This window comes from Callorhinus ursinus, unplaced genomic scaffold, assembly GCF_003265705.2.
Source record: "Callorhinus ursinus isolate GAN/ISIS: 27379988/994484 unplaced genomic scaffold, GSC_fseal_2.0 scaffold1, whole genome shotgun sequence".
Lineage (NCBI taxonomy): Eukaryota > Metazoa > Chordata > Mammalia > Carnivora > Otariidae > Callorhinus > Callorhinus ursinus.
Window position 1 is genome coordinate 59,271,316 of NW_027397063.1, and position 25,217 is coordinate 59,296,532.

General features: G+C 39.4%; 1 protein-coding gene, 1 long non-coding RNA gene and 1 pseudogene across 14 annotated transcripts in view; 1 reads left to right on the top strand and 2 right to left on the bottom strand.

The window, feature by feature from the left end:
* Positions 1-9: 9 nt before the first annotated feature.
* On the top strand, positions 10-23,813 carry LOC112827081 (uncharacterized). Its single transcript, XR_003209145.2, has 3 exons — positions 10-162; positions 19,890-19,982; positions 23,116-23,813. It is a non-coding gene; the product is annotated as an uncharacterized lncRNA (long non-coding RNA).
* Positions 8,909-9,972, bottom strand: LOC112827070 (AP-3 complex subunit sigma-1 pseudogene; annotated as a pseudogene).
* MYLK (myosin light chain kinase) overlaps positions 23,169-25,217 on the bottom strand; it is a 259,025-nt gene continuing 256,976 nt past the window's right edge. For all 13 annotated transcript variants that reach the window (XM_073894409.1, XM_073894402.1, XM_073894398.1 and 10 more), the window contains one exon: positions 23,169-25,217. In XM_073894409.1, coding sequence (XP_073750510.1) covers positions 24,970-25,217 — 248 coding nt within the window. In that variant the 3' untranslated portion in view covers positions 23,169-24,969.

The window sequence follows — 25,217 nt, forward strand, 5'->3', positions numbered from 1 at the left end:
CGAGGGGGCGGAGGGAGGGACGAGGGAGAGGCGGGGCCGAGGCCGCGGGGCGGAGCCAGAGACTGCGCCCACGGCGGCCGCCATCTTGAAAGAGGGCAAAGACACTCCTGGCGTTCCCCGCCTCTCGGCTTGTTTCAAACGCCAGCGCCATCTTGGATCACGGTAATCATCGCCTCTTTCCGCTCCGGGTTATTCTCTCTGGCGCCATGTTGGATTAGTTCAGAGTCTCCTTTGGTCTCCCTCGGTAGTCCCGCGGTTCTTAACATCTGGGTGCTTCATCGTCCTTGACTTTTTTTTCTCCTTATAAACTCTGCCTCCATGATGGAGCAAGAAAATGTTGCTTTCGTTCTCCCTTCTCATCTTACTTCTTCCAGTGGCTCTAGCTTTATCGCTATGCGCGTGATCGAATAACCTGCCATTTTGGGTCAGGGTAATTGACGCAGATATCGCTTCCCATCAACCTCAGAGTCCGGCGAGGAATACGCTTTCCAGGGGTTACTCTCGGCTCCTGCACCAGCAGCTAGGTTGAAGGTTCAGTCTTCCAAGGTTTCTTCCCTGCCTTTTAAATTTTAAGTTACTGGTACAGTGGAGAAGGTAAACGAGAAGTTTGCCCCTTTTTCTGTCTGACTAAAGTCGTACGTGTGGTCCAGGATACAGTGTCATTTATGAGGGTCTGGAAGGTTCAAGCGCATCTTCCAGCCTGAAGCCACGTGGGCTCACCTGTTGCCAAGGCAGGACGAGGACGAGGTGATTAGGCCGTCAGCTAAGGGTGAGGTGCCGAGTGGAGCGAGAAACTTTCCACCCTCAGTGGTCAAAAGGATGTTGGCTTAAACGGAAAACCTGTCTGCTGAGGTAAACAGGGAAGGCTTATGGAAACTGTCTCAGCCAGCTGACCCCTCTTGCTCATTAACTGCTTTGTTCTGGATTTTTTTTTTTTTTTAATTTGTAAAAGGCTCCTGCAGCTAATTTTCGCACACACATCTCAAACGAATTGCTGTATACGTAGTGGTATAAAATATTTATCCATTCTAGTAAGTGGAGCGTCTGTGAGCTTGCACTGGGGTTCCTGGCACTGAATGAGAGGCAGAGTGTTCTGTCTCCCAGAGACCATATAGAGGGAGCTGGTGGAAAATAAATCTGTATTAGTTGGTGAAAGGTGTTATCAGTTAGGAAGTTATTGCAGTAATCCAGGCCATAGTGTTGGTTTAGGCCAGAGTGGTTGTGACTGAGATGATGGAAACCTAATTGAATTCTGGACATACTTTAAAAGAGCTGATAAGATTTGTGGATATATGTGGAGTATGCGGTAAAGGAGACATTGTGAGCAACTTGGAAGAACTGATTCATAGAAGAAAGTATTTTGAAGGCAGAAATCAGGAATTTTGTTTTTTACGTGTTGAATTTGAAATTTACATTAGACATCGAAGTGGAGAGATTGAGTCATCAATTAGATTTAGACCAGGTGCAGGCAAAACTGTTCCTTCTGGAGGCTCCAAGGGGGAATCCATTCCTTACTTCCTCCAGCTTCTAGAAGTTGCTGGCATTCCTTGGCTCACAAGTTGCATCATTTCAATTTGCCCTCTCTGAACTTCTACCTGCTTTCTTATAACAAACAACCTTTGTGATTACATTGGGTTCAACCAGATATTCTGGGATAAATTTCCCCATAGCAAGAGCCTTAACTTCATCACACCTGCCCAGCCCCTTTTGCCATATAAGTAACATACTGGGGATTAGAATAGGGATCTTTGTGGGGGGCCATTATACAGTCTACCACATTCCGTTGCCCCCCCAAAAAAGGCAAGCAAGAAAACCCCCCAAAGACTTGAGAAAAATGATGTTATTTTTAAACCATTATTAAATTTGCAGGAATGTAAGGGATCTCCAAAGTGGGAACTGGAAGTGGGGAGAGGGCTTCGTTGGTGATGGTTAAGAACAGTAAATTGAAATTAGAACAGTGATCAGTTAGCAAAAGCCAAAGCCAGGATTTCTCTGATGGCAACCACTAGTACCAGGGCTAGGACTGGAAGACTAACCGAGGGAGATTTCTAGGGCCTCTTTTATAAGGGTCCTAATCCCATTCCTAATCACATCCCAAAGGCCCCACCTCGAAGTACCAGGGTGTTAGGGAGCAGGGTCTCAACATGTGAATTTTGGGGAGGACACAAACGCTTAGATTAAGGTGTTATTTTCCTTGGCAAAAGGGATTCTGCAGGTGTGATTAAATCAAGGAGCTTGCAATATAGAAATTAGCTTGGATTATCTGAGTGGGCTCAATGTAATCACAAGAGGGAGGCAGAAAAGAATCAGTCAAAAGGGGAAGTGACTGTAGAATAAAGGCAAAGAGAGATGCAATGTTTCTGGCTTTGAAGAGGAGGCAAGGGGCTTCTAGAATCTGGAAAACGGTAAGGAAATGGATTTTCTCTCTAGCAAGGAATACAGCCTTGCCAACATCTGATTTTAGCCCAGTGAGACCTGTTATCAGACTTCTGACCTACAGAATTGTAAAATAATATATTTGTGTTGTTTTAAGCCACTAAGCTTGTGGAAATTTTTAACAGCAGCAATTGGAAACTACAGCTAATACATCTCTATCAATATCAACCAAAAAGCGTTACTAGAGATAATCATGATGAAAGATTCTGTTCATCAGGAAAACATAAGAATTTTAAACATGTGTACATAATTACATGGCCTCTGTGCTAATATTCCAATTCCATGTAGAGAATAAAACATTATTGAGTGACATTAAGGAAGACCTAAAATAAGTGGAGGGATCCTGAGTTTGTTACCGGACAGAGAACCGGTTCTGAACTCAGGTTCAGCTGCTTGGCACTTGAAAATCAATACTTGAGACAAGTGGTGGTGGGAGAGGAAAGGTTACTTTACTCAGGAAGCCGGCAAACTGGGAAGATGGTGGCCTAACATCTCAAAGACCATTCATCACTGTCTAGGCGAAGCTGGAGGGATTTAAAGGAGAAGGCATGAGAAAAGGGAGAGAGGCTATCTGCAGGAGAAGCAGGTGCCCAGGCAGTTAGTTCTAAGTCGACATGACCCTGAACAGACTTGCTGGCATCAGTGGTAGCTGCTTTAGAATGTAATCAGGTCTTATCATCTGGCAAAGTTTGGTCCTTCACTCCTCAAGGCCAGTGGTCTGCAAAACTCGAGGAAAGTAAGTTAGTTCTGCTACAGACCAAGGGACTTAGGTCAGCAAGCAAGAAGTGCATAAGCTGGAAGCAAGTTAACCCTTAAAACTGGTTGGAGTGCTGTTACAAGACATTAATTGAAAGACTCCGTATGGTAAAGGTGATAGTTCTCCCTAAATTAATTTATAAATTGCATGTGATCGCAAATCAGAATTTCATCAGGTGGTTGTTGTTTGTTCATTTTAGTTTTTGTGGAACTTGATAAAGAAATTAAAATTTTACATTGAAGTGTAAAGATCCAAAATTTATCAAGATATTGGGAGAATTTGATCTATAATAGATCAAGAATTATTATATATTATAGTAAATAAGACAGTATAGTATTAGTATAGGAATGGCAGATAGGCTAATGGAGCAGAATAGAGAGCCTAAGAATAGACCCAAAGATATATAGACATTTTGTGTATGATAGAGATGCTGTAGAGAAAAGATGGGCTTTTCAATAAATGCTGCTGGGACAGTTGGATATCCATATGGGAAAAAAAATTCCCTTCCTCACAGCACACACAAAAATCATTTATAGGCTTAATGAGAAAGACAACATTTAAAGCTTTTAAAAAGTAATAGAGGAGAATATCTTTATGACTTCAAAGGTGGAGAATTTTAAAACACGATATAGAAAGTACCAACTATAAATGAAAAGACTGATACCTTTGACAAGATTAAAATAAAGAACTTCTGTTCATCAAAAGGTAGCATAAAATTAACAGAAAACCCCACAAAATACAGAGTGGGAGACTATATTTACCACACACATAATTAATAAAGGACTAGCCTTCACAACATATGAAAACTCCTTCAAATCAGTAAGGGATAATCACATTGAAAAAAATGGGCAAAAGACTTGAATAGGGACTTTACCAAAGAAAAAATATGACCAATAAACATATGCAAATATCCTCAACTTCACTGTTAATCAGGGAAATGAAAATTATAACTGTAGTGAGATACTATGAGCCATCCTCCAGGGTGGCTAAAATGAAACAGTTTGACACCACCAGTTGTTGGCGAGAACATCGTGCAGCAGAAACTCCTGAAGACTGCTGGTGGTGTTGGTGTGTTCACTTCAGAAAATGGTTTGGCATTATCTAGGAAAGTCAAAGGTACACATAACCCATGATTGATATTCTACTGCCAAGTAGATGCCCTTGAATGCCCCTAGAATACGTATACCAGAATATTCAAAGCAGTTTTGTTTATTATAGCCCCACACTGATACAACACAACATCTTACACACAGTGGAATAAATAAGTCATGAGATGTTCTTACAGTGGGTTACCTTACAGCCATGCAAATGAACAAATTGGAGCTCTACTTGACAACTTGGATGAATCCCATAAACATTGAGTGAAAGAAGTAAGGCACAAAAGAATGTATACAGTATGATTCATCTAAAGTTCAAAATCAGGCTAAATGAAACGACATTTTGGGGGGGAATATATACATAGGTGGTAAAACTATAAAGAAAAGGAAAGATGATTACCACCAAAGTCACAATAATGGATTCTTCTGGATTAGAGCTGGCCACCTGACTTAGGGGCAATTGGTTAGGAGGCAACCCTCTCCCTCATCTTTTTATTTTCATAGAAAAGGCGACTTCTACACAAAGGGGAATGTACTAATCATTTCCAGGTTCCTACACAATGGAGACCAACTTAGGTTAATTAGAGAGAAAGGAATGTATTGTAAGGTCAGTGGATAGCTCATAAAAGTAATGGAAAAGCTGATGAATGAGGTTTGGAAGATGGGCAGGAAGCCATGGGAAATTAGGCAGCCAAAAAGAGAGACCAGATCGATACACAAGAAGAATATGGTGGTTATCCAGCTGTCACTGGCCTGGCTACCCCTGGACATTGAATGCTGCCATTACTGGTTCCTCTACTACCCCTGAAAGATTCAAAACTGCCATTTGCTTCTCTGTGTTACTACGGGGTCAGGGTTTTAGAAGCATCTGATTGGAGGGTTACATGCCCAAATTCTAGAGACTTTATTCCTGGGTAAGGGGCTGTTTGCCTATACGTGAGCTTCTTTCTTGAAATTCCCTCCAAATAGTGTGTTTAGAACTGGATGGCCAGAAATGGAAGACATCTATCACAAGGAATATGAGAAATAAACACATATGGCCCCCACAGGAAGGAGGAAAAAGAAATATGAGTAGTTAGATCTGTGGAATTCACTGGGCCATGTTTTTACTGGGGGACAAGACATTGTGCACAGTCATTGAATTGAAAGGCAGCCAGGCTTTTTCTTCCTTCTGCCTTGTAGTGTACCATTCTCTCTCTCTCTCTCTCTTTTTTAAAAAAATTAATTCCAGTGTAGTTAACGTACAGTGTTATATTAGTTTCAGGTGTACAAAATAGTAATTCAACAATTCTGTGCATTACTCACTGCTCATCATGGTAAGTGTAGTCTTAATCCCCTTCACCTACTTCACCCACCTCCCCCACCTCCCGTCTGGTAACCATGAATTTGTTCTCTGTAGTTAAGAATCTATTTTTTGGTTTGTCTCTTTTTTTCCCCTTTGTTCCTATATTTTGTTTCTTAAATTCCTCATATGAGTGAATCATATGGTATTTTTCTCTGACTGACTTATTTCAGTTAGCTCCATCCATGTTCTTGCAAGGGGCAACATTTCATTCTTTTTTATGGATGAGTAATATTCCATTACACACACCCCCCCCACATCTTCTTTATCCATAGTAATGCTGCAATACATATAGGGTTGCATATATCTTTTTGAATTAGTGTTTTCATATTCTTGGGTAAATACCCAGCAGCAGAATTACTGGATCATATGGTATTTCTATTTTTAATTTTTTTGAGGAACCTGCATACCGTTTTCACAGTGGTGGCTGTCGCACCAACTTGCATTCGCACCAACAGTGCACAAGGGTTCCTTTTTCTCCACATCCTTGCCAACACTTGTTTCTTGTGTTACTGATTTTAGCCATTCTGACAGATGTGAGGTGATATCTCACTGTGGCTTTGATTCGCATTTCCCTGATGATTAGTGATATTGAGAATCTTTTCTTGTGTCTGTTGGCCAGCTGTATGTCTTCTTTGGAGAAATGTCTGTGCATGTCTTCTGCCCATTTTTTAATTAGATTTTTTGTGTGTGTTGAATTGTATAAGTTCTTTACATATTTTAGGTACCAACCCTTTATCAGATATGTCATTTGCAAATATCTTCTCCCAGTCAATAAGTTGTCTTTTAGTTGTTTCTTTTGCTATGCAGAAGCTTTTTATTTTGATGTAGTCCCAATAGTTTATTACTGCTTTTGTTTCCCTTGCCTCAGGAGACATATCTAGAAAAATGTTGCTTGCTAGGGTTGATAGAGAAATTACTGCCTGTGCTCTCTTCTTGGGTTTTTATGGTTTCAGGTACTTAATTCATTTTGAGTTTATTTTCATGTGTGGTGTAAGAAAGTGGTCCAGTTTCATTTTGCTGGAAGCCGTCCAGTTTACCCACCACCATTTTGAAGAGACTGTCTTTTTCCCATTGCATATTCTTGCCCCCTTTGTCAAAGATCAATTGACCATAACATTGTGGGTTTATTTCTGGGCTTTCTATTCTATTCTTTTCATTGATCTATGTGTCTATTTTTGTGCCAGTATCCTACTGTATTGATTATGACACATTTGTAATATAACTTGAAATCTGGAATTGTGATACCTCTAGCTTTGTTTTTTTCTTTTTTGAGATTGCTTTGGCTCTTCACAGTATTTTGTGGTTTTATACAAGTTTTAGGATATTTTTTCCAGTTCTATGAAAAATGCTGTTGGTACTTTGATCGCGATTGCATTAAATCTGTAGATTGTTTTGGGAAATATAGCCATTTTAACAATACTTGTTCTTCTAATCTATGAGCACGGAATGTCTTTCCATTTCTTTGTGTCATCTTAAATTTCTTTCATCAGTATTTTATAGTTTTCAGAGTACAGGACTTTCGCCTCCTTGGTTATATTTATTTCTAGCTTTTTCTTATTTTTGGTGCAATTGTAAACGGGATTATTTTCTTAATTCTGCTTTTTGCTGCTTCCTTATTAGTGTATAGAAATGCAACAGCTTCTATACTTTGATTTTGTATCCTGCAACTTTACTGAATTCATTGATCAGTTCTAGCAGTTTTTTTGGTGGAATCTTTAAGGTTTTCTATATATAGTATCATGTCATCTGCAAAGAGTGGACGTTTTACTTCTTCCTTACCAATTTGGAGGCCTTTAATTTCTTTTTGTTGTGTGATTGCTGTAGCTAAGACTTTTGGTAATATGTTGAATAAAAGTGTTGAGGATTTTTGCATCTATGTTTATCAAAGGTATTGGCCTGTAGTTCTCTCTTTTGGTAGCCTATTTATCTGCTTTTCATATCAGGGCAGTGCTGGCCTCATAGAATGAATTTGGATGCTTTCCTTCTATTTTTTGGAATAGTTTGAGAAGACTGGGGATTAGCTTTTTAAAATATTTTGTGCAATTCACCTGTGAAGCCATCGGGTCCTGGACTTTTGTTTGTTGGGTGTTTTTTGATTATTGATTCAATTTCATTGCTGGTAATTCAGTTTTGGGGGGCTTATATGTTTCTAGGAATTTATGCATTTTTTTTGGATGAGTCTGGTTAAAGGTTTATCAGTTTTGTTGATCTTTTCAAAGAACCAGCTCCTGGTTTCATCGATCTGTTCTGTAGTTTTTTTAGTTTCTATTTTGTTTATTTCTGCTCTAATCTTTATTATTTCCTTCCTTCTGCTGGTTTGGGATTTTGTTTGTTCTTTTCCTGGTTCCTTTAGGTGTAAGGTTAGGTTTTTATTTGGGATTTTTCTTGCTTCTTGAGGTAGGCCTGTATTGCTATAAACTTCCCTCTTAGAACCACTTTTGCTGCATCCCAAAGATTTTAGATGATTGTGTTTTCATTTTAATTTGTCTCCATGTATTTTTTATTTCCTCTTTTATTTCTTGGTTGACCCATTCATTGTTCAGTAGCATGATATTTGATCTCCATGTATTTGTGATCTTTCCAGATTTTTTTTCTTGAAGTTAATTTCTAGTTTCATAGTGTTGTGATCAGAAAAGATGCATGATATGACTGCAGTCTTTTTTATTTTGCTGAGACTTGTTTTGTGGCCTAATATGTGATCTATTCTGGAAAATGTCCCATGTGTACTTGCAAAGAATGTACTCTGCTCTTTTAGGATGGAATGTTCTGAATATATCTGTTAAGTCCATCTGGTCCAGTGTGTCATTCAAAGACACTGTTTTCTTGCTGATTTTCTGTTTGGGTGATCTATCCACTGATGTAAGTGGGGGTGTTAAATTCCCCTTCTATTATTGTATTACTATTGAGTACTTCCTTTTTGTTCTTAGCTGCTTTATGTATTTGGGTGCTCCTATGTTGGGTGCCTAAATAGTTACTATCGTTATATCTTCTTGTTGGATTGTTTTCTTTGTGATTATATAATGTCCTTTTTTGTCTCTTGTTACAGTCTTTGTATTAAAGTGTATTTTGCCTGATGTAAGTATTGCTACTCCAGCTTTCTTTTCATTCCCATTTGCATAATAAATGCTCTTCCATCCCTTCACTTTCAGTTCTTTTTTTTTTTTTTTTAGAAGTCCAGTTACCTTGGAGTTTATTTAAACTAAGAGGAAAAGGTCATAATGTTTTCATACAATACATACTTGGTTCTTTAAATAACAATTGTGACAAATAACAAAGAATTATGGAATGCTGCACTTGTGATCCATACCAAACACCAACATTTTGGATTGTACATAATTTAAAGAAATGTCTCAAACACTTTTTGAAATACTGTAGCAGCCAATACATAGAGGCATGCCTTAGGTGGGCACAGGAATGCAGTTTAGAAAAGAAAGAGAAATATCATACTGGAACTACCCAATTTCTTCAAAATCACTGAGCAAGAAAAGCAACATTGAACTTCCATACCGATTTTACACAAATTTTATACAGTACCTTGACTTAAATCCAAGAGCAAAAGTTAAGACTCTCCTCCTCTATTTTTGGTAAACAACTGCATGGTAAACTTAGATGACGTTTCCCCCTGGATTTTACCTGGGAGTGGCCTTTTTAATTTTTTATTTAAAAGAGGGCAGGTTTGGCACTTTTATACCGATGTCACCAATGTTAATATTTCTTGGGATCTCAGGAAGATTCATATTCTTTACAGCTGATACAGCACGGGCTGGAGCTCCCGCTAAGCCAGCCTCAGATTTCTCCAGTTTATTTTGTGCATCAATTTGAGTAACAATCTCATTCATGTTGGTCTCCAATACCATTCCCCCCATCACCATTTCTGCAAGAAATGGTGAACCTTGTCTACATGGAAAATTAAATCCAGTTCACAGACATTTTCAAAACACCTGTCTAATGTTTCCACAAATACTTGAATTAGATCTAAAATGCCAAGTTCACTTTCTGAAGAGTCCACACAGAAGACAAAATATAATGTTGCATAATGTCTATAAATCAGTTTGTTGTCAAATCGTCCAATTAACAATCCTCCTTCTAGGAAATTACAAACATTTTCATCTCTCTTAGATACCAAATGGAATGTCTCCCTGATGATTTGCTGTTGTGTATCTTCACTGTAGGGCTGGTAGAACTTGGAGAGCCGCAGCTTCCCGTGGTTGTTGAAGATGAGGATCGCCTTGATCATGGCTGAGCTGGGCCGACCGGGTGGGCGCTGGGGGCCAGGGCGGGGGCGGGCGCGCGAGCCTCGCCTCCCGATCTCGCCTGCGATCCTTCCCCACCCGCCCCCTCCCGCACGCGCGCCCCTTCATTTTCAGTTCTCATGTGTCTTTAGGTCTCAAATGAGACTCTTGTAAGCAGCATATGAATGGATCTTGCTTTTTTTTAAAATCCATTCCATCACCCTATGTCTTTTGATTGGAACTTTTAGTCCATTTAAATTCAAAGTAATAATTAATAGGTATGTACTTAATTGTCATTTGTTATTTGGTTTTTGGTTGGTTTTGTAGTTCTTCTCTGTTTTTTTCTTCTCTTGCTCTCTTCTCTCATGGCTTGCTGGCTTTCTTTAGTGATATACTTGGATTCCTTTCTCTTTATATTGTTTTGTTTGTTTGTATAGTGTCAGTTTTCGTTTAGTGGTTACCACTAGGTTGATATATAACTTCTTATGTATATAGCAGTCTATATTAATTTGATGGTCACTTAAGTTTGAACCCATGCTAAAAGCATTAAATTTTTACTCCTCTCCCCTCCATGTTTTAGGTATATTGTGTCATACTGTACCTCCTTTTATTTTGTGAATCCCTTGACTGATTTTATAGATATACTTAATTTTACTTCTTTTGTGCTTCCTACTTTTTTTTTTACTCCTTCTTATGGTCTTTCCTTTCTATTCAGAAAATCCCACTTAACACTGCTTATAGGGCTGGTTTAGTGGTCATGAATTTAACTTTTGTTTGTCTGGGAGACTCTTTATCTCTCCTTCTATTCTGAATGATAGCCTTGCTGGGTAGAGCATCCTTGGATGCAGGGTGTTTTTTTCTTTCAGCTCTTTGAATATATCATGTGACTCCCTTTTGGCCTGTGAAGTTTCTGGCGAAAAATCAGCTGATAAACTTGTGGGGTTTCCCTTGTATGTAACCGTCTTCTTTTGCTTTTAAAATTCTCTCTTTATCACTACTTTTTTGCTACTTTAATCACTGTGTGTCTTGGTGTGGACCTCCTTGGGTTGATTTTGTTGGGGGCTCTCTGTACCTCCTGGATCTGGATTTCTGTTTCCTTCCCCCAGATTCCAGTTTCAGGAAGTTTTCAGCTATTATTTCTGCAAATAAACTTTCTTCCCCCTTTTCTCTCTCTCTTCTCCTTCTGGGATCCCTATAATGCAAATGTTATTATACCTGGGGGTGTCACTTAGTTCCCTGAGTCTATTTCATTTTTTATTATTTTTTCTCTCTCCTGTTCAACTTGACTGCTTTGCATTACTCTGTCCTCCAGATTGCTGATCTGTTCTTCTTCTTCCTCTAGTCTACTATCTACCCCGTCTCATGTATTTTTAATTTCAATTATTGAGTTCCTCATCTCTGATTTGTTCTTTATGTTTTCCCTTCGTTGAGGGTCTCACTGAGGTCCTCCACTCTTTTCTTAAGTCCAGTGAATATCTTGATGACCATTACTTTAAAATCTCTATCACACATATTACTTATCTCCATTTTGTTTAGCTCTCTTGCCGTGCTTTTTTTCTGTTCTTTCATTTGGGACATATTCCTCTGTATCCTCTTTTTTTTCTAACTCTGTTTCTCTCTGTTAGGAAAGTCAGCTATGTTTCCTGCACTTGAAAGTAGTGGCCTTGTGAAGAAGAGGTCCTGTAGTACCCTGCAGTGCAATGTCCCGTGTTCACCAGAACCTGGAGCTTCAGGGGTATTTCCTATGTGTGTTGTGTGCACCCTACTGTTGTGGCTGAGCTTTTGCCTTCAGTTCCGTCTTCAGTGATGGCTCTCTTTGCCTGTTGTAGGCAGGATTTGGTCCCTGTGTTGTTAGTGAGCCAATATAGGGCTGCCTTGGGCTTGAATTGAATCAGAGCATGTAAAAAAAAAAAAAAAAAAAAGAATCAGATCATGTGTTTGCCAGAGATGTGGTAGCCAGGAACTGCAGGGTGCCTTCTCTTTGCTGTCCCTTGAGAAACTTTCTTTGGTGGGCTGGGCCTGTAATCAGACCAGATGTCTTCTTTCAGCTCACTGCTGGGGCTGTAGTCAAATTTGTCTATGTGGTTATCTGCCCCTGTCCCTGGGGCAGGAGTCACTTTGGAGTGGTGCTGGCCCTTATCAGGGCTGCTTGCACAATGCTGGGCTTGTGGCACTGTTTTGGGTGGGTTCCTGCCAGGGCATATTGGAGGGGGCAGATCTGCAGGAGAATGCCAGGGCTGGGTGTCTGTGCAGTGTTAGCAAGATTTGTTGGGAGAGGGGTCCTGGAGCTGAGGCCTGGTGAGAGGGGGCCTGTCCACAGAGAATATGGGGGCAGGGGCACTGTTAGCCAGTTAGGTGGAGAGTGTTGGCACTGTGTTGGTTCCTGCAGGTGTCCATGTGTCTAGGCTGGGGGTTGGCAGGGGGAAATGGTACCCAACAGCTCTTTTGTTACTGGAGAAGTCTCCTAAGGATCCCTGCCCCTCCAGGATATGCTCTGAGATTAATAAATATATCTCCTCCCGGAATACCCCAGGCATTTTTCAAACTGCTCTTTCTCTGCTCTATCTCCTTGGGGCTGTTTGTTATGCTGTCTCTTTAAGGATGGGGACTCAGTTTCCTATAGCTCTCCATGGTCTCCCAGAGCTCAGCCTGTTGATTTTTATAGTTCTAAGTGTTAAGCTGATTGTAAGAACTTGCGAAATTAGGCCCCTCTGATTTTCAAAGCCAAATGTTATGGGGAGTTGTCTTCCCCATGCAGTTTCTTCATGCCTGGGGTGCTTGGTATGAGGGTCTGTTTCTTTTCCCTCTCCAGTTGGCTGCATCCCTCCCTTCCATGGATACTCCCAAGGGTTTTTTTAGCTCCTGACCATGTCTCCATCCTTCCTGCCCTCTTCAGTGTGACCTCTTCTCTACATTTAGCTGTGGAGAGTATGTTCTGTCAGTCTTTGGGTCATTTTCTGGGTTACTTACACTGATGTTGGTGTTCCCTCGTTGTATCCATGGGCCAAGGTGAGTGAGGATTTTCCTACTCCATCGTCTTACCTAGATGTCTTAATTTAAAAAAAAAATATTAATAGCATCCTGTCTTTGTGCTTTGGATGTGATGTTTTCTTGTATTTTTTGAAGATATTAATTACTGTTTTTTTCTCTTCCTGTATTGTCTTTATTTTTTTTAAGTCCTTTTTAATGTTTGTTGTCCTGTCTTTTTTGTTAGAGACTTACCTCAAATGGTTGATGGTATTTGGTTGTTTGTCTGTATTTAAGAGTGAGGTACTAAAAACAAGTTTGTGTCTAGGTGGGGCCTGTTTAATGTGGGCCTTCCTGTAAAGTGCTTAGTCACTAGAATAACTTTAGAATGATCAGACAAGTCCATGATATGTGGAATTCAGTAGGATATAATTTTAATGTCTATAGCAGTGTGGCCCTACCAGAAAGAAAACATTCTGGGATTTGCCAAATTGAGAAAGGTTTCAATACCCTGAAGACTCCTCAGGATTCAAAATACTGGCTATGAGTATCCATATAGGTAGATGGGAAAGATTTAGATATCTAAGGAGAAGTAAAGAATGTAAAACCATTGAAGTCATGAAAGAAGTAAGCTATCATCTTTTAGGTGGTACAGACTTTCAGAAATAAAGGAACATTTAGGACTTAAGCCCAAAAACTGGATTTTGGAGTTGGAAACATAGTGAGTACAGAAAGGGACTTAACTTGATCATCAGTCACAAGAAATATCACCAGGGTGTCTTATAGTTCCAGGCTTATGCCCCACTGAAGTCTGGTTAAAAAGCATCCTCAGTCAGCTGAGAAGATAGTGTTCCCCCCAACTGGGCTTTGTTCAGGGCTGTAAGCCTGGTTCATATCCACAAATCAGTCAATGTAATACACCATATTAATAAAATGCAGGGTAAAAATCATAATCATTTCAATGGATGTAGAAAAAAACATTTAATGAAATTCAACATCCATTTATGATAACTCAGTGAAGTGGGTATAGGAGAAGTTACTGCAATATAATAAAGGCCAAATATGACAAGCCCACAGCTAAAATCATTCTCAACGGTGAAAAGCTGAAAGCTTTTTTTGTAAGATTGAGAACAAGACAAGGATGCCCACTCTTTCCACTTGTATTCAACATAGTATTGGAAGCTCTTGTCAGAGCAATTAGGCAAGAAAAAGAAATAAAATTCAATAAATGGTGTTGGGAAAACTGGACTGCCACAGACAAAGGATGAAATTAGACCACTGGCTTACACAACACACAAAAATTAACTCAAAATGGATTAAGGACTGTTGAACATAAGACTTGAAACCATAAAACTAGAAAAAAAAAACATAGGCTGTAAGCTCCTTGACATAGGTATTACCAAAACAATAATTTTTTTGAATCTGACACCAAAACAAAAGCAAAAATAAATAAATGGGTTTACATTAAACTAAAGAGCTTCTGCTCAGCCAAGGAAAACATCAACTAAATAAAAAGACAATCTACTGAATGAGAGAAAATATTTGCAAATCATATATCTGGTAAGGGGTTACTATCCAAAAAAGACATACAGATAGCCAATACGTACATGAAAAGAAGCTCAACATTATTAATCATCAGGTAAATGCAAAGCAAAACCATAGTGAGATTTCACCTCATATCTCTTAGAATGGCTGCTATCAAAAAGACAAGAAATAAGTGTTGGGAAGGATATGAAGAAAAGGGAACCCTGTGTACTATTGGTGGAATGGAAATTGGTGCAGCCACTGTGGAAAAATTTTTTGAGGTTCCTCAAAAAATTTAAACTATATGATCCAGCAAATCCAATTCTGGGTATTTATCTGAAGAAAATAAAAACACTAACTTGAAAAGATCTATGCACACTATGTTCATTACAGCACTATTCATGATAGCCAAGCTGTGAAAACAACCTAAGTGTCCACTGATGGTTGAATAGATGAAGATGAAGAAATTATTTTATGGATAAATAACAGAATATTATTCCATCATAAAAATGAATGAATTCTTGCTATTTGCAACAAGTGGATAGACCTCAAGGGCATTATGCTAAGTGAAATAAGTCAGACAGAGAAAGACAAATACTGAATGATTTCTCTTATATTTGGAATCTTGAAGGAAAAAAAAAAGACAACCTCATAGATACAGAGAACAGAGTGGTGGTTGCCAGAGGTGAGGGTGGGGGATGGGGGAAATGGGTAAAGGAGGTCAAAGGTTTAAAAAAAAAAAGTGAGTATTACATCTTAGTAAATCTATAAATCTACCAAATCAGATCTGGAAACTGAATTTAATAGTTTAAGGAAGAACTAGGTTTTAAAATTTGTCACATTAATAGGTCAAATATTAATTAAAAAAAAAAACAGAATGGGGTGCCTGGTTGATTCAGTTGGTAGAGCATGCAACTCTTGATCTCGGGTCCGTGAGTTCAGGCCCCACACTGGGCATAGAGCTTACTTAAAAAACAAAAACAAAAAACCCAGAATGGTTTCCAAGTAATCTTTCTTTGTGCAGAAAAATCACCCTCAGTCATAATATACCAACACTGATAATTTGATGAAAATTGGGATGTTTTATTGAGAAATTCCTGCATGACAGCATGTGTGGGTTATTTCTCTGTGCTGTCCAATTTTTCAAGAAAAATGCTCCAACCTCTTGCCTGTGCAGGAGTACCCTGCAGCAGGGCTGGCTTCAAAGGTGCACACTTGTGCAGTCACACAGGGCCCCTCACTGACAGGACCTCATACTTATTTTACTGCCCTGCTGTCACTGTCTTGAAATTCTTACTACTTTTTTTCCTTCTCTCTCTTTTTTTTTTTTTTTTTTAGACAAAGGCCCCACATTTTTATTTTGCCCTCGGCCCTGCAAATTACATAACTGCTCCTGCTTGGCAGAGTTCTGGCAGCCACACAGGGGAGAGGGCTGGAGTCCTGAGGTGTAGTGTGTAGCTTTTCCCTGAGCCCTGTGTTTTCTGAGTTGCCTCACTTCCATCTCACTTGGACCTGTTGTCCACCAGTCCATGGCCTCTCTAGTCTAACTTCAGAAGATCCCCTTTCCTGCCAGGGTTGGGAAAGGGACTGTCAGAGGGCCATATGGGTTAGAGGAGGAGATGGGAGACAGTTGGTCTAATCCCTCTACTTTTGCCTAGTTCTTTGGTAGGACTCAGCTTGCTCTTTGAGGCTTTCTCTCCTGCACCCACTTGCAGAGTGGAAAAAGAACAAAATTAGTTACCAGTTAGTCTATCCCCCAATTTTGTCAACACTCAAGTCTGCCATATCACCTCTCTCTGTTTTTGCCCGTGTGGGTTCATGCCTTTGTCCTTTTACTTTCATATTAGTGAGGTTTTGGAAGACAGGAAATAAATGCCAAGTGTTCAATCTGCCATGTATGGCCACTAATCTTCATTCAGTTTCCATAGAAACAACTATTTTTCCCTTTATCACTCAATTTTTGTTGGCTTATATAATAATTAAATTATGTAATTACAGTTACAACTGGAATAAATAAGTTTAAGAACAAACCCAGTTGACTACACTTAGAAGTATGTGGGCATCAGTTAATTTATTTTACAGAGGAATGAAAATTGTGGTTAAGTTGGGCAAGTTGGATTAAATGGAAATTAGTTAACTGAGCTTTTATTTTAAATAAATGAATGTAAGACATCCATTAAGAAGGCTCATTATTGAAAGTCTAAACAATTTGGCTTCTTGGACAACCAGTGTGAAAAAGTTTATGTCTTTAAAACTGCTGGAGCGAGCAAATGCCTTTCTAGGACCAGGCTCTTTTCTGCACTTTATGGATATTATGAATGTATGTGTTCAGACCGATTTCCTGGACTCTGGACCTTGGTCTGTCCTAATTCCTACCTATTCCATCCCACTTCTGTCTTGATCTCCTAGTTGGATTTTTGACCTGCTTTGACCTAAATGACCTTGGTTGGCATCTGTGAGTTGATACCTTACATTCCCTTTAAGGATCCCCTTCATAAGTACCTGGTTCCTCCAGTGTTTAAACTTTTAGGGTTTCTTCAGGGCAAAGCTGACCTGCCTCCTATTGTTTCCCCTCTCTACAGGAAGTCAGGTTTCAGCTTCTGTGTTCTAAGTCAGTTACCCATTCATTTCTTTACCTTCTGTCTTCCAAAAGTCTAGTATTTTTCATCTGTCTTCTCCCATATTTGTCTTTGAAGGGCTTATGGCTTTAAAAAAATTATTCCTTTACTCTCAGTTTAGCATGGGTTCCAAAGAGAGCAAGCAGAGTGACTGCTTATTTTCAGTAGGTCCTGTGTAGCCTCCACTTCTGCCATGGTAGCTTCTCATTTTCTAAGCCCTTGGTATTCTGCTTCTCCAGAAAATAGGACCCTCTGTTTTGAGCTTTCTAGACAATTAAAAAAAAAAAGATAACTACCCAGCCACTTCCTGGGACTGCCTAGCAGAGCACTCTTTGTTCTGTGGTTAATATGTAGTCAGGAACAAGTCAATGTGAATTAGCTTTTGTAAATATTAATTAAAAATTAGGAATTTATCCATCTCTTCTGAGTTGTCCAATTTGTTGTAATATAGACTTTCATAATATTCTGTTATAATTGTTTGCATTTCTGGTGTTGGTTGTTATTTCTCCTCTTTCATTAGTGATTTGTTTATTTGGGTTCTCTCTATTTTATTATTATTTTTTAAATCCACTTTTTTTTTTTTAAGATTTTTATTTATTTGACAGAGAGAGACACAGCGAGAGAGGGAACACCAGCAGGGGGAGTGGGAGAGGGAGAAGCAGGCTTCCCACCAAGCAGGGAGCCCAATGCCGGGCTTGATCCCAGGACCCCGGGATCATGACCCGAGCGGAAGGCATATGCCACCCAGGCGCCCCCTCTCTCTTTTTAAATGAATCTTGCTAGAGGTTTATCAATTTCATTGATCTTTTCAAAGAACCAGCTCCTGGTTTCATTGATCTCTATTGTTTTGTTTTGTTTTTTTAGTTTTTATGTCATTTTTTTCCTATATTATTTATTTCTGCTCTAAGTTTTATTATTTCCTTATTCTGCTGGTTTTGGGTTTTGTTTGCTTCTTCTTTTTCTAGCTCCTTTAGGTGTAAAGTTAGGTTGTTTATTTGATATTTTTCTCCTTGAGGTAGGCCTGCGTTGCTACAGACTTTCCTCTTGGAACCACTTTTGCTGCATCCCAAAGATTTTGGACTGTTGTGTTTTCATTTCCATTTGTTTTCATGTAATTTTTTATTTCTTTTTTGATTTTTTGGTTGATCCATTCATTGTTTAATACCATGTTATTTAACCTCCATGTATTTATGCTCTTTATGGATTTTTTTCTTGTGGTTGATTTCTAGTTTCATAGTGTTGTGGTCCGAAAAGATGCGTGCAATGACTTCAACTTTTTTTATTTTGTTGACACTTGTTTTGTGGCCTAATATGTGATCTATTCTGGAGAATGTTCTGTGTGCACTTGAAAAGAATGTGTATTCTGCTGTTTCAGGATGGAATGTTCTGAATATGTTTGTTAAATACATCTGGTCCAGTGTGTCATTCAAAGCCAATATTTTCTTGTTGATTTTCTGTTTGGATGATCTGTCCATCGATTTAAGTGGGGCGTTAAAGTCCCCCATTATTATATTAGTAATGACTATTTCTCTTATGTTTGTTATTAACTGTTTTGTGTATTTGGGTGCCCCTATCTTGGGTGCATAAATATTTACAAATATTATATACTCTCGTTGGATTGTCCCCTTTATTATTATGTAGTATCCATCCTAGAAGGAAGCATTGGTGAGGATGTGGAGAGAAAGGAACCCTCCTGCACTGTTGGTGGGAATGCAAACCGGTGCAGCCACTGAAGAAAATAGTATGGAGGTTCCTCAAGGAATTACAAACAGAACTACCCTGTAGTCCAGGAATTGCAGTATTGGGTATTTACCCCAAAAATACAAAAACATTAATTCAAAAGGATACATGCACCTCTGTGTATTGTAACATTATTTACAATGGTCAAACTATGGAAGCAGCCCAAGTGTCCATTGACAGATGAATGGATAAAGAAGATATTTTATATAAACACACACACACACACACACACACACACACACACACACATACTGCAATATTACTCAGCCATAAAAAGAATGAAATCTTGCCATTTGCAACAACATGGAGAGAGCTAGAGAGTATACTACTAAGTGAAATAAGTCAGAGAAAGACAAATACTGTATGATGTCACTCATATGTAGAATTTAAGGAAAAAAACAAATGAGCAAAGGAAAAAAAAAAGGAACAAGACTCTTAACCATAGAGAACAAACTGATGGTTACCAGAGGGGAAGTGGATGGGGGGGGTAAGGAACATAAGGGATGGAGATTAAAGAGTATACTTATCATGATGAAAAAAAATCAAATGATAAAAAAAAATCAAATGAGCTATTGTAGGAGTGCTCTATAACCTGGAAGATACCACCAAAAATAAAAATTATTCTTACATCAAAAAAAAAAAAGAAAGTGAAGTTAAGATTTTTTTGGTAATTATGAGTCTGTGTGTATATCCATAACATACTCCTCAATTAGTAAATCAGATTGTAGTTATTTTGCCACATGCTTCCCCCCACCCCAACTGTACTTGTGTATAGAGCTGGTGGTCTTCACAATGTTTTTTTTCATAGGAGTTAATGTTACTTAAATGGCAAATAGATCAAAGATAAAAAAAAAATTAGGGAACTCTTTGGGATAAAGGTATAGTGCAATTAAAGCCAAGCGAAGTCTGAGAAATTGCAAAATAGATTCATAAGGTCAGATGAGCTTTTCTCTTGTGACTATAAAGAGGAGAGTAGCAGTTGGGAGTTAAAACTTTCCCTTAGAAGAAGTGGGCAGTTGTAGCATTTCCTAAACTCACAGCAATTATTTTTTGTACAATTGCATGGGCACTTTCAGATTCAAAGATCCTTTTCTGGGAGGTGGGTGAACTTAAATAGTTCTTTTCGTCTTTCGTTAGTATATAACTTTTTACATATGTATTTTGTTTCTGCAGAAGTATAATCACTTCCTTGAGAGTAGAGGGTGTTTCTGACACATGTTAGTATCTTTCAGTGCCAGAAGAATAGGGGCTTACTGTCAGGATCAGGTAATGTGCATGAGCTCATTTAATTTATTTTTTTTTAAATTTTTTTCAGGGTGTCTGGGTGGCTCAGTCAGTTAAGCATCTGACTCTTGATTTCAGTTTAGGTCTTGATCTCAGGGTCAGAGTTCAAGCCCTGCATTGTGTTCCACACCAGTCATGGAGCCTACTTAAAAAAAATCATCTATTTTTATTTTTGAGAGAGAGTGAGCACGTGTGTGCATGCGTGGGGTGGGGAGAGGCAGAGAGAGAATCCTAAGCAGGCTCCATGCCCAGCACCCAGCCGACACGGGGCTTGATCTCATGACCCTGAGATCATGACTTGAGCTGAAATCAAGAATCAGACGCTTAGGAGCACCTGGGTGGCTCAGTCGGTTAAGCATCTGCCTTCGGCTCAGGTCATGATCCCAGTGTGCTGGGATCGAGTCCTGCATGGAGCCTGGCATGGAGCCCCACATCGAGCCCCGCAGCAGGCTCCGCATCGGGCTCCCTGCTCAGTGGGGAGTCTGCTTCTGCGTCTCTCTCCTGCTTGTACTCTATCTCTCAAATAAATAAATAAAATCTTTAAAAAAAATCACACAGGCCTGTACCCCTGAAACAAATAATACATTATATTTTTAATAAAAAAAAATCAGCTGCTTAACTGACTGGGCCACCCAGGCATCCTGAGCTCATTTAATTTTTATAAAAACTATGAGGGAGGCGCTATTACTCTAATTTCACAGATGAGGAAACTGAAGCACAAGCACAAGTGAGAGGTACAGCTGAAACTGAGTCCCCTTGACTGATTAAGCAGGTTAGCTAAATCCTACCCTCGTATCCTGCAGCATTTGTCTTCAATGAACAGGTTGGGTGCTTTCTGGAGAGAGATCTGGGATTCATGGACCTTACGGAATAGGTTGTATGACTACTTGCTAATGAATGTTTGACGAATTTGGCCTGAGGCTATCTTTCACTTTAACATAGCATCTGGAATAAAGTTGTGGAGGAGTCCTATAACTCCACCTATCTCTTAACTGTTGGAGGCTACTCATGTCTGCCCAAAAGAAGCTAGTAAGTGGGAATGACCAAATTGACAGGTTAATTTATAATTTTCTTCTTCCTTAGTTATCTCCAACTAGAAGGACTCTAGTCCCAGAATCTAATAATGTGAGGATTTATGGTACACTTCCATGTGGTCACCACTGGGGTGACTGTCTCTGACATGAAGCCCTCCCTGCAGAATGTCAGCATTTGGAACATGGCAAGGCCTGCAGGCTAAGATTTCAAACAAGCAGCAGTTAGAAATTTAAGGTTGTCTCCAAACACTGTAGGTCTCCTGGGCATTTCCAGTTCCAGTGCTCAAAGCCACTGAAGATAAATGATTGTAGTTGTCACAGTGGCCCCTCCCACCACCCTTTTGGGTCACTGTCAAGGAAATCCTGCCCTAGTGAATCTGTCTCTCTGCATCTATCTCAGATGGCCCCATTGGATGCTCCCCTAACTCAGGTGGCTCCAGGTTCCAAAAACACTCGAGATTGTTGTCCTAGCTGGTTGTTTCTTTCCCCCCTTTTTTTTTTTTTTAAGATTTTATTTATTTATTTGAGAGAGACACAGCGAGAGAGGGAACACAAGCAGGGGGAGTGGGAGAGGGAGAAGCAGGCTTCCCGCGGAGCAGGGAGCCCGATGTGGGGCTTGATCCCAGGACCATGGGATCATGACCCGAGCCAAAGGCAGACGCAGAGTGGGGAGTCTTGCATTAGTACTTAAGCACTCTGGCCAAGGGGACGCCCATCACTTCTACTCACAGCTCACTGACCAGGACTAGTCACAGCCCCATCGAGCCAAGGGCCCACAATGCTGTGCCAGGGGGCAAAGAGCCTCAGTAAGGACTGGCACAGATGTTAGCCTACCTTTCAAAATGCAGAGAAGGAGTTCCTAAAGGGTAAAGAAAGTAGTATTACTTGTGTTTTCTTGAAGATTGGAGAATTGAGTTTCCTTAGAATTCAGTTATCCTTCATCTCCTTGATACTTATTAGCATCGATTTATTAAAAGCCAGTAAGATGTGAAAAGTAAAACTCAGGGGCACCTGGGTGGCTCAGTCGTTAAGCGTCTGCCTTCCGCTCAGGTCATGATCCCAGCGTCCTGGGATCGAGCCCCGCATCGGGCTCCCTGCTCCGCGGGAAGCCTGCTTTCCCTCTCTCACTCCCCCTGCTTATGTTCCCTCTCTCACTGTGTCTCTCTCTGTGTCAAATAAATAAATAAAATCTTGAAAAAAAAAAGTAAAACTCAAACACTTTGATTAAAAGAAAAAGCGACTATATAAATTAGAGCTGACAATAGTCATCATGTCTTTAAGTATACATAGAAATATCATTTAATATGAAGTTCTGCAATGTAAACAACAACCAATGACTTTTTATGTGTTTGGGATGAAAATAGAATGGGAGAAAATGTACTTTTTTTTTCCTGGTGCAGAATATATTTAGTCAATTTTTCCCTAGCAAGGAATAAAAAGTCCTCTTCTTTAAAAATAGTAATTTCCACACTAGGAACATTTGTGGATTGTGGTTGCCTTAAAAAAATGAAAAAAAATTAAATATTAATTGGACAATGGATTATTTCCCTCTAGGCTACATTGTGGAATCATAGAATCATCTAATCCAGCATTTATTAGCATGCCTTGATTCTTTCTAGAATATCTATAATATTGTTTGAACACTCAAGACATAAGGGGCTCACCATCTGATAACAGATTTCAATAGAGCAGGAGCGTTATCAGGAATTTCCTCCTAACAAATGTTTAAATATCAAGACACGGAAAGAAAGCACTTGGTTGCCAATAACAAACTGCACCAAAATTACAAATGCAAACCAAGCCCTAGTTGATAATACTGATAATAATAATGATGATTTGTCACATGCCAAAATGTCATAAAGATTTTAGCATTATGAGGATTCGATAGATATCGAATGTCCATGGAATTTATCTGTAGAATGTAACTGAATCAAACTGGGGATGCTCAAGAGAGATTTTGCACAAAATGTGCAAATTAGGCTACCTCGTGTGAACAAGATCTACGTAAGTCGTTGTATTCCTTAGCGAAGCACAACCATCTAAGCCATTCATGCAGCACAGGATTTGTTTGTCATTTCCAGGATCACTTTGGGTAGTCTCCAGGGGGTGGCATGGCAAGAAAGAGAAGGCTGCAGAGATTGAACAAACACCATGCACTGTGGTATCCTTTATTTAAAAACTGTGAGCTAACTACAGTTGTAGTGTTCTCATTTACCATTCTGATGGCATAATAAACTGGGAGAACATTAACACAATTTCAAGACTTTAAAAACCTGTAGCAAACACACACACCACACATGGGCACACACATGACAACACACATGCACACAAAGATTATAGTCTAAACACAACTAAGTGAAGAAAAGCTTCAAATGCTCTAAATCAAATTTTAAAACCCTTTATTATAAACTGTGGTAATACTGTGGCTATTATGAAAAAAATTGTTTAACTGCTTAAAAAGCAAAAAGAAAAATACTGGCAAATTTGAAACTAGCAGCAAAAAGCAGATAAAAATAGAATGAAAGGTAACATAAGACTAATATCAAAGTTCTAAAGTTGATACTGTGTAGGGTTGCACTGAAGTCATTTCAAATTGGTTCTCGAGGAACTATCAAAAAGTCCCTTGAAATATGAAATTGCTGCACTTTACAAACAGTGGAAAAGAAAAAGTATTTGGAATGTTACACACACGCAGAGAAATGTATTAGGTATATCGGTTTATAGTCTTTGTTTATGACCTTCAAAAAGTTTATAAAGAAAAATTTAAGTGCCAATATAGTGAAAGAAAAAGTCCTAAAGATGCAAGTCTGAGTGCATTTATCAGGTCTATGGATACATTTGAAGGCTGGGGGCAAGGCCTGACTGATGCACATTCAAGAAGAAAACATTGTGGAACCCCATAAGGTAGGTAGGGTTCTCTGGCGAGTGTTTAGAATGGAAGGTGTGTTAAAGTCAGACTGCCCTGAAGGAGATTCCAAAGGACGTGCAGTTCTACAGCCCTTCATCAGTTGAAATCTGTTTCATAGTGGCCGATAAATAATTAAGACTCACTTTTCAGCAAACTGGTTTTTCATACATTCAAACACAAACATCTTTACCACACATGCAGAGCTGATATTCTGTAACAGCACAAATATGAATCCTGGTTTCAGAAGAAAAGCACATTAGCAAGGATTTTTTTTTTTCACGGGTTCTTACAAAAATGTCTGAAGCTGCTAGACATCTGCAAAGAGGGGATAAGTTTAGATTTCCTACTGATTTTGGAAGAAAAGAGATTCTATTTTCCTATGGAAGCCAGCCATCCACGAAGCAGGGAACCGGTCTTCAGAATCTAAGAAGCGTCATGTCCTTAGTGCTTAAACTCATGGCAAGTTCAGAGCCAGCAAAACTGGCAGGTGGAACAGGGGAGAGAAATGAAAAGTTTGCATGTCTATAGTATACTTTGGAATCAAATGGGCCTCGTAAGTTAAAATGGCTCAACTGCTTTCAGAATGAAGTGCTGCAGGACTGGAGGAGACGCCGTTCTCTGGAATTAGGAGCTGGGAGAGACACATCTCCATCTCCAGGGACCTTCTGGGCTGAGCTGTGAGCACAGGGCCTTATTTTTCATGAGTGCTTTCAGTTAGGGAATTTATGACTTTGCCCAGATAAAGATTTCTTTTGGTTACTTTCTAAAATCAGCAGATCAGGCAAGTTACTGGTAATTTCCCAAAATGAAATCTGGCCGTGTTAGTATCTTAAGGCGCCAACTAGTTCATGTTAATGCCCATCAATAGCTGCTGCTAGTACCAACAGCTGTTGCTGAACAATCAACCCTCAAATGACTAACTAGATAATCTATCACACTAGGTGCTTTTACTATCTTGGATTTTTTTGAGCTTTAGAGAAATAGTCTTTGTAATATGCCTTAGAAGCTTCTTCTCTCTGGCTTTGTTTCACTCTTCCTCTTCTTCTTCCCCTTCCCCTTCCCCTTCCTCCATGGTCTCCACAATGAGCTCTGCTGTGCAGGTGGCTTCTCCGAGACTGTTGACAGCCTTGCAGGTGTACTTGGCATCGTCGTCCCCGCAAACATCGCTAATGATTAAAGAGCAGTTCCCATCCTCGTCGTAGTCTATCTGGAAGTGGCGGGACTCCCGGATTGACTGGTCATCTTTGAACCAGACAACTTCAGGGTCTGGGTATC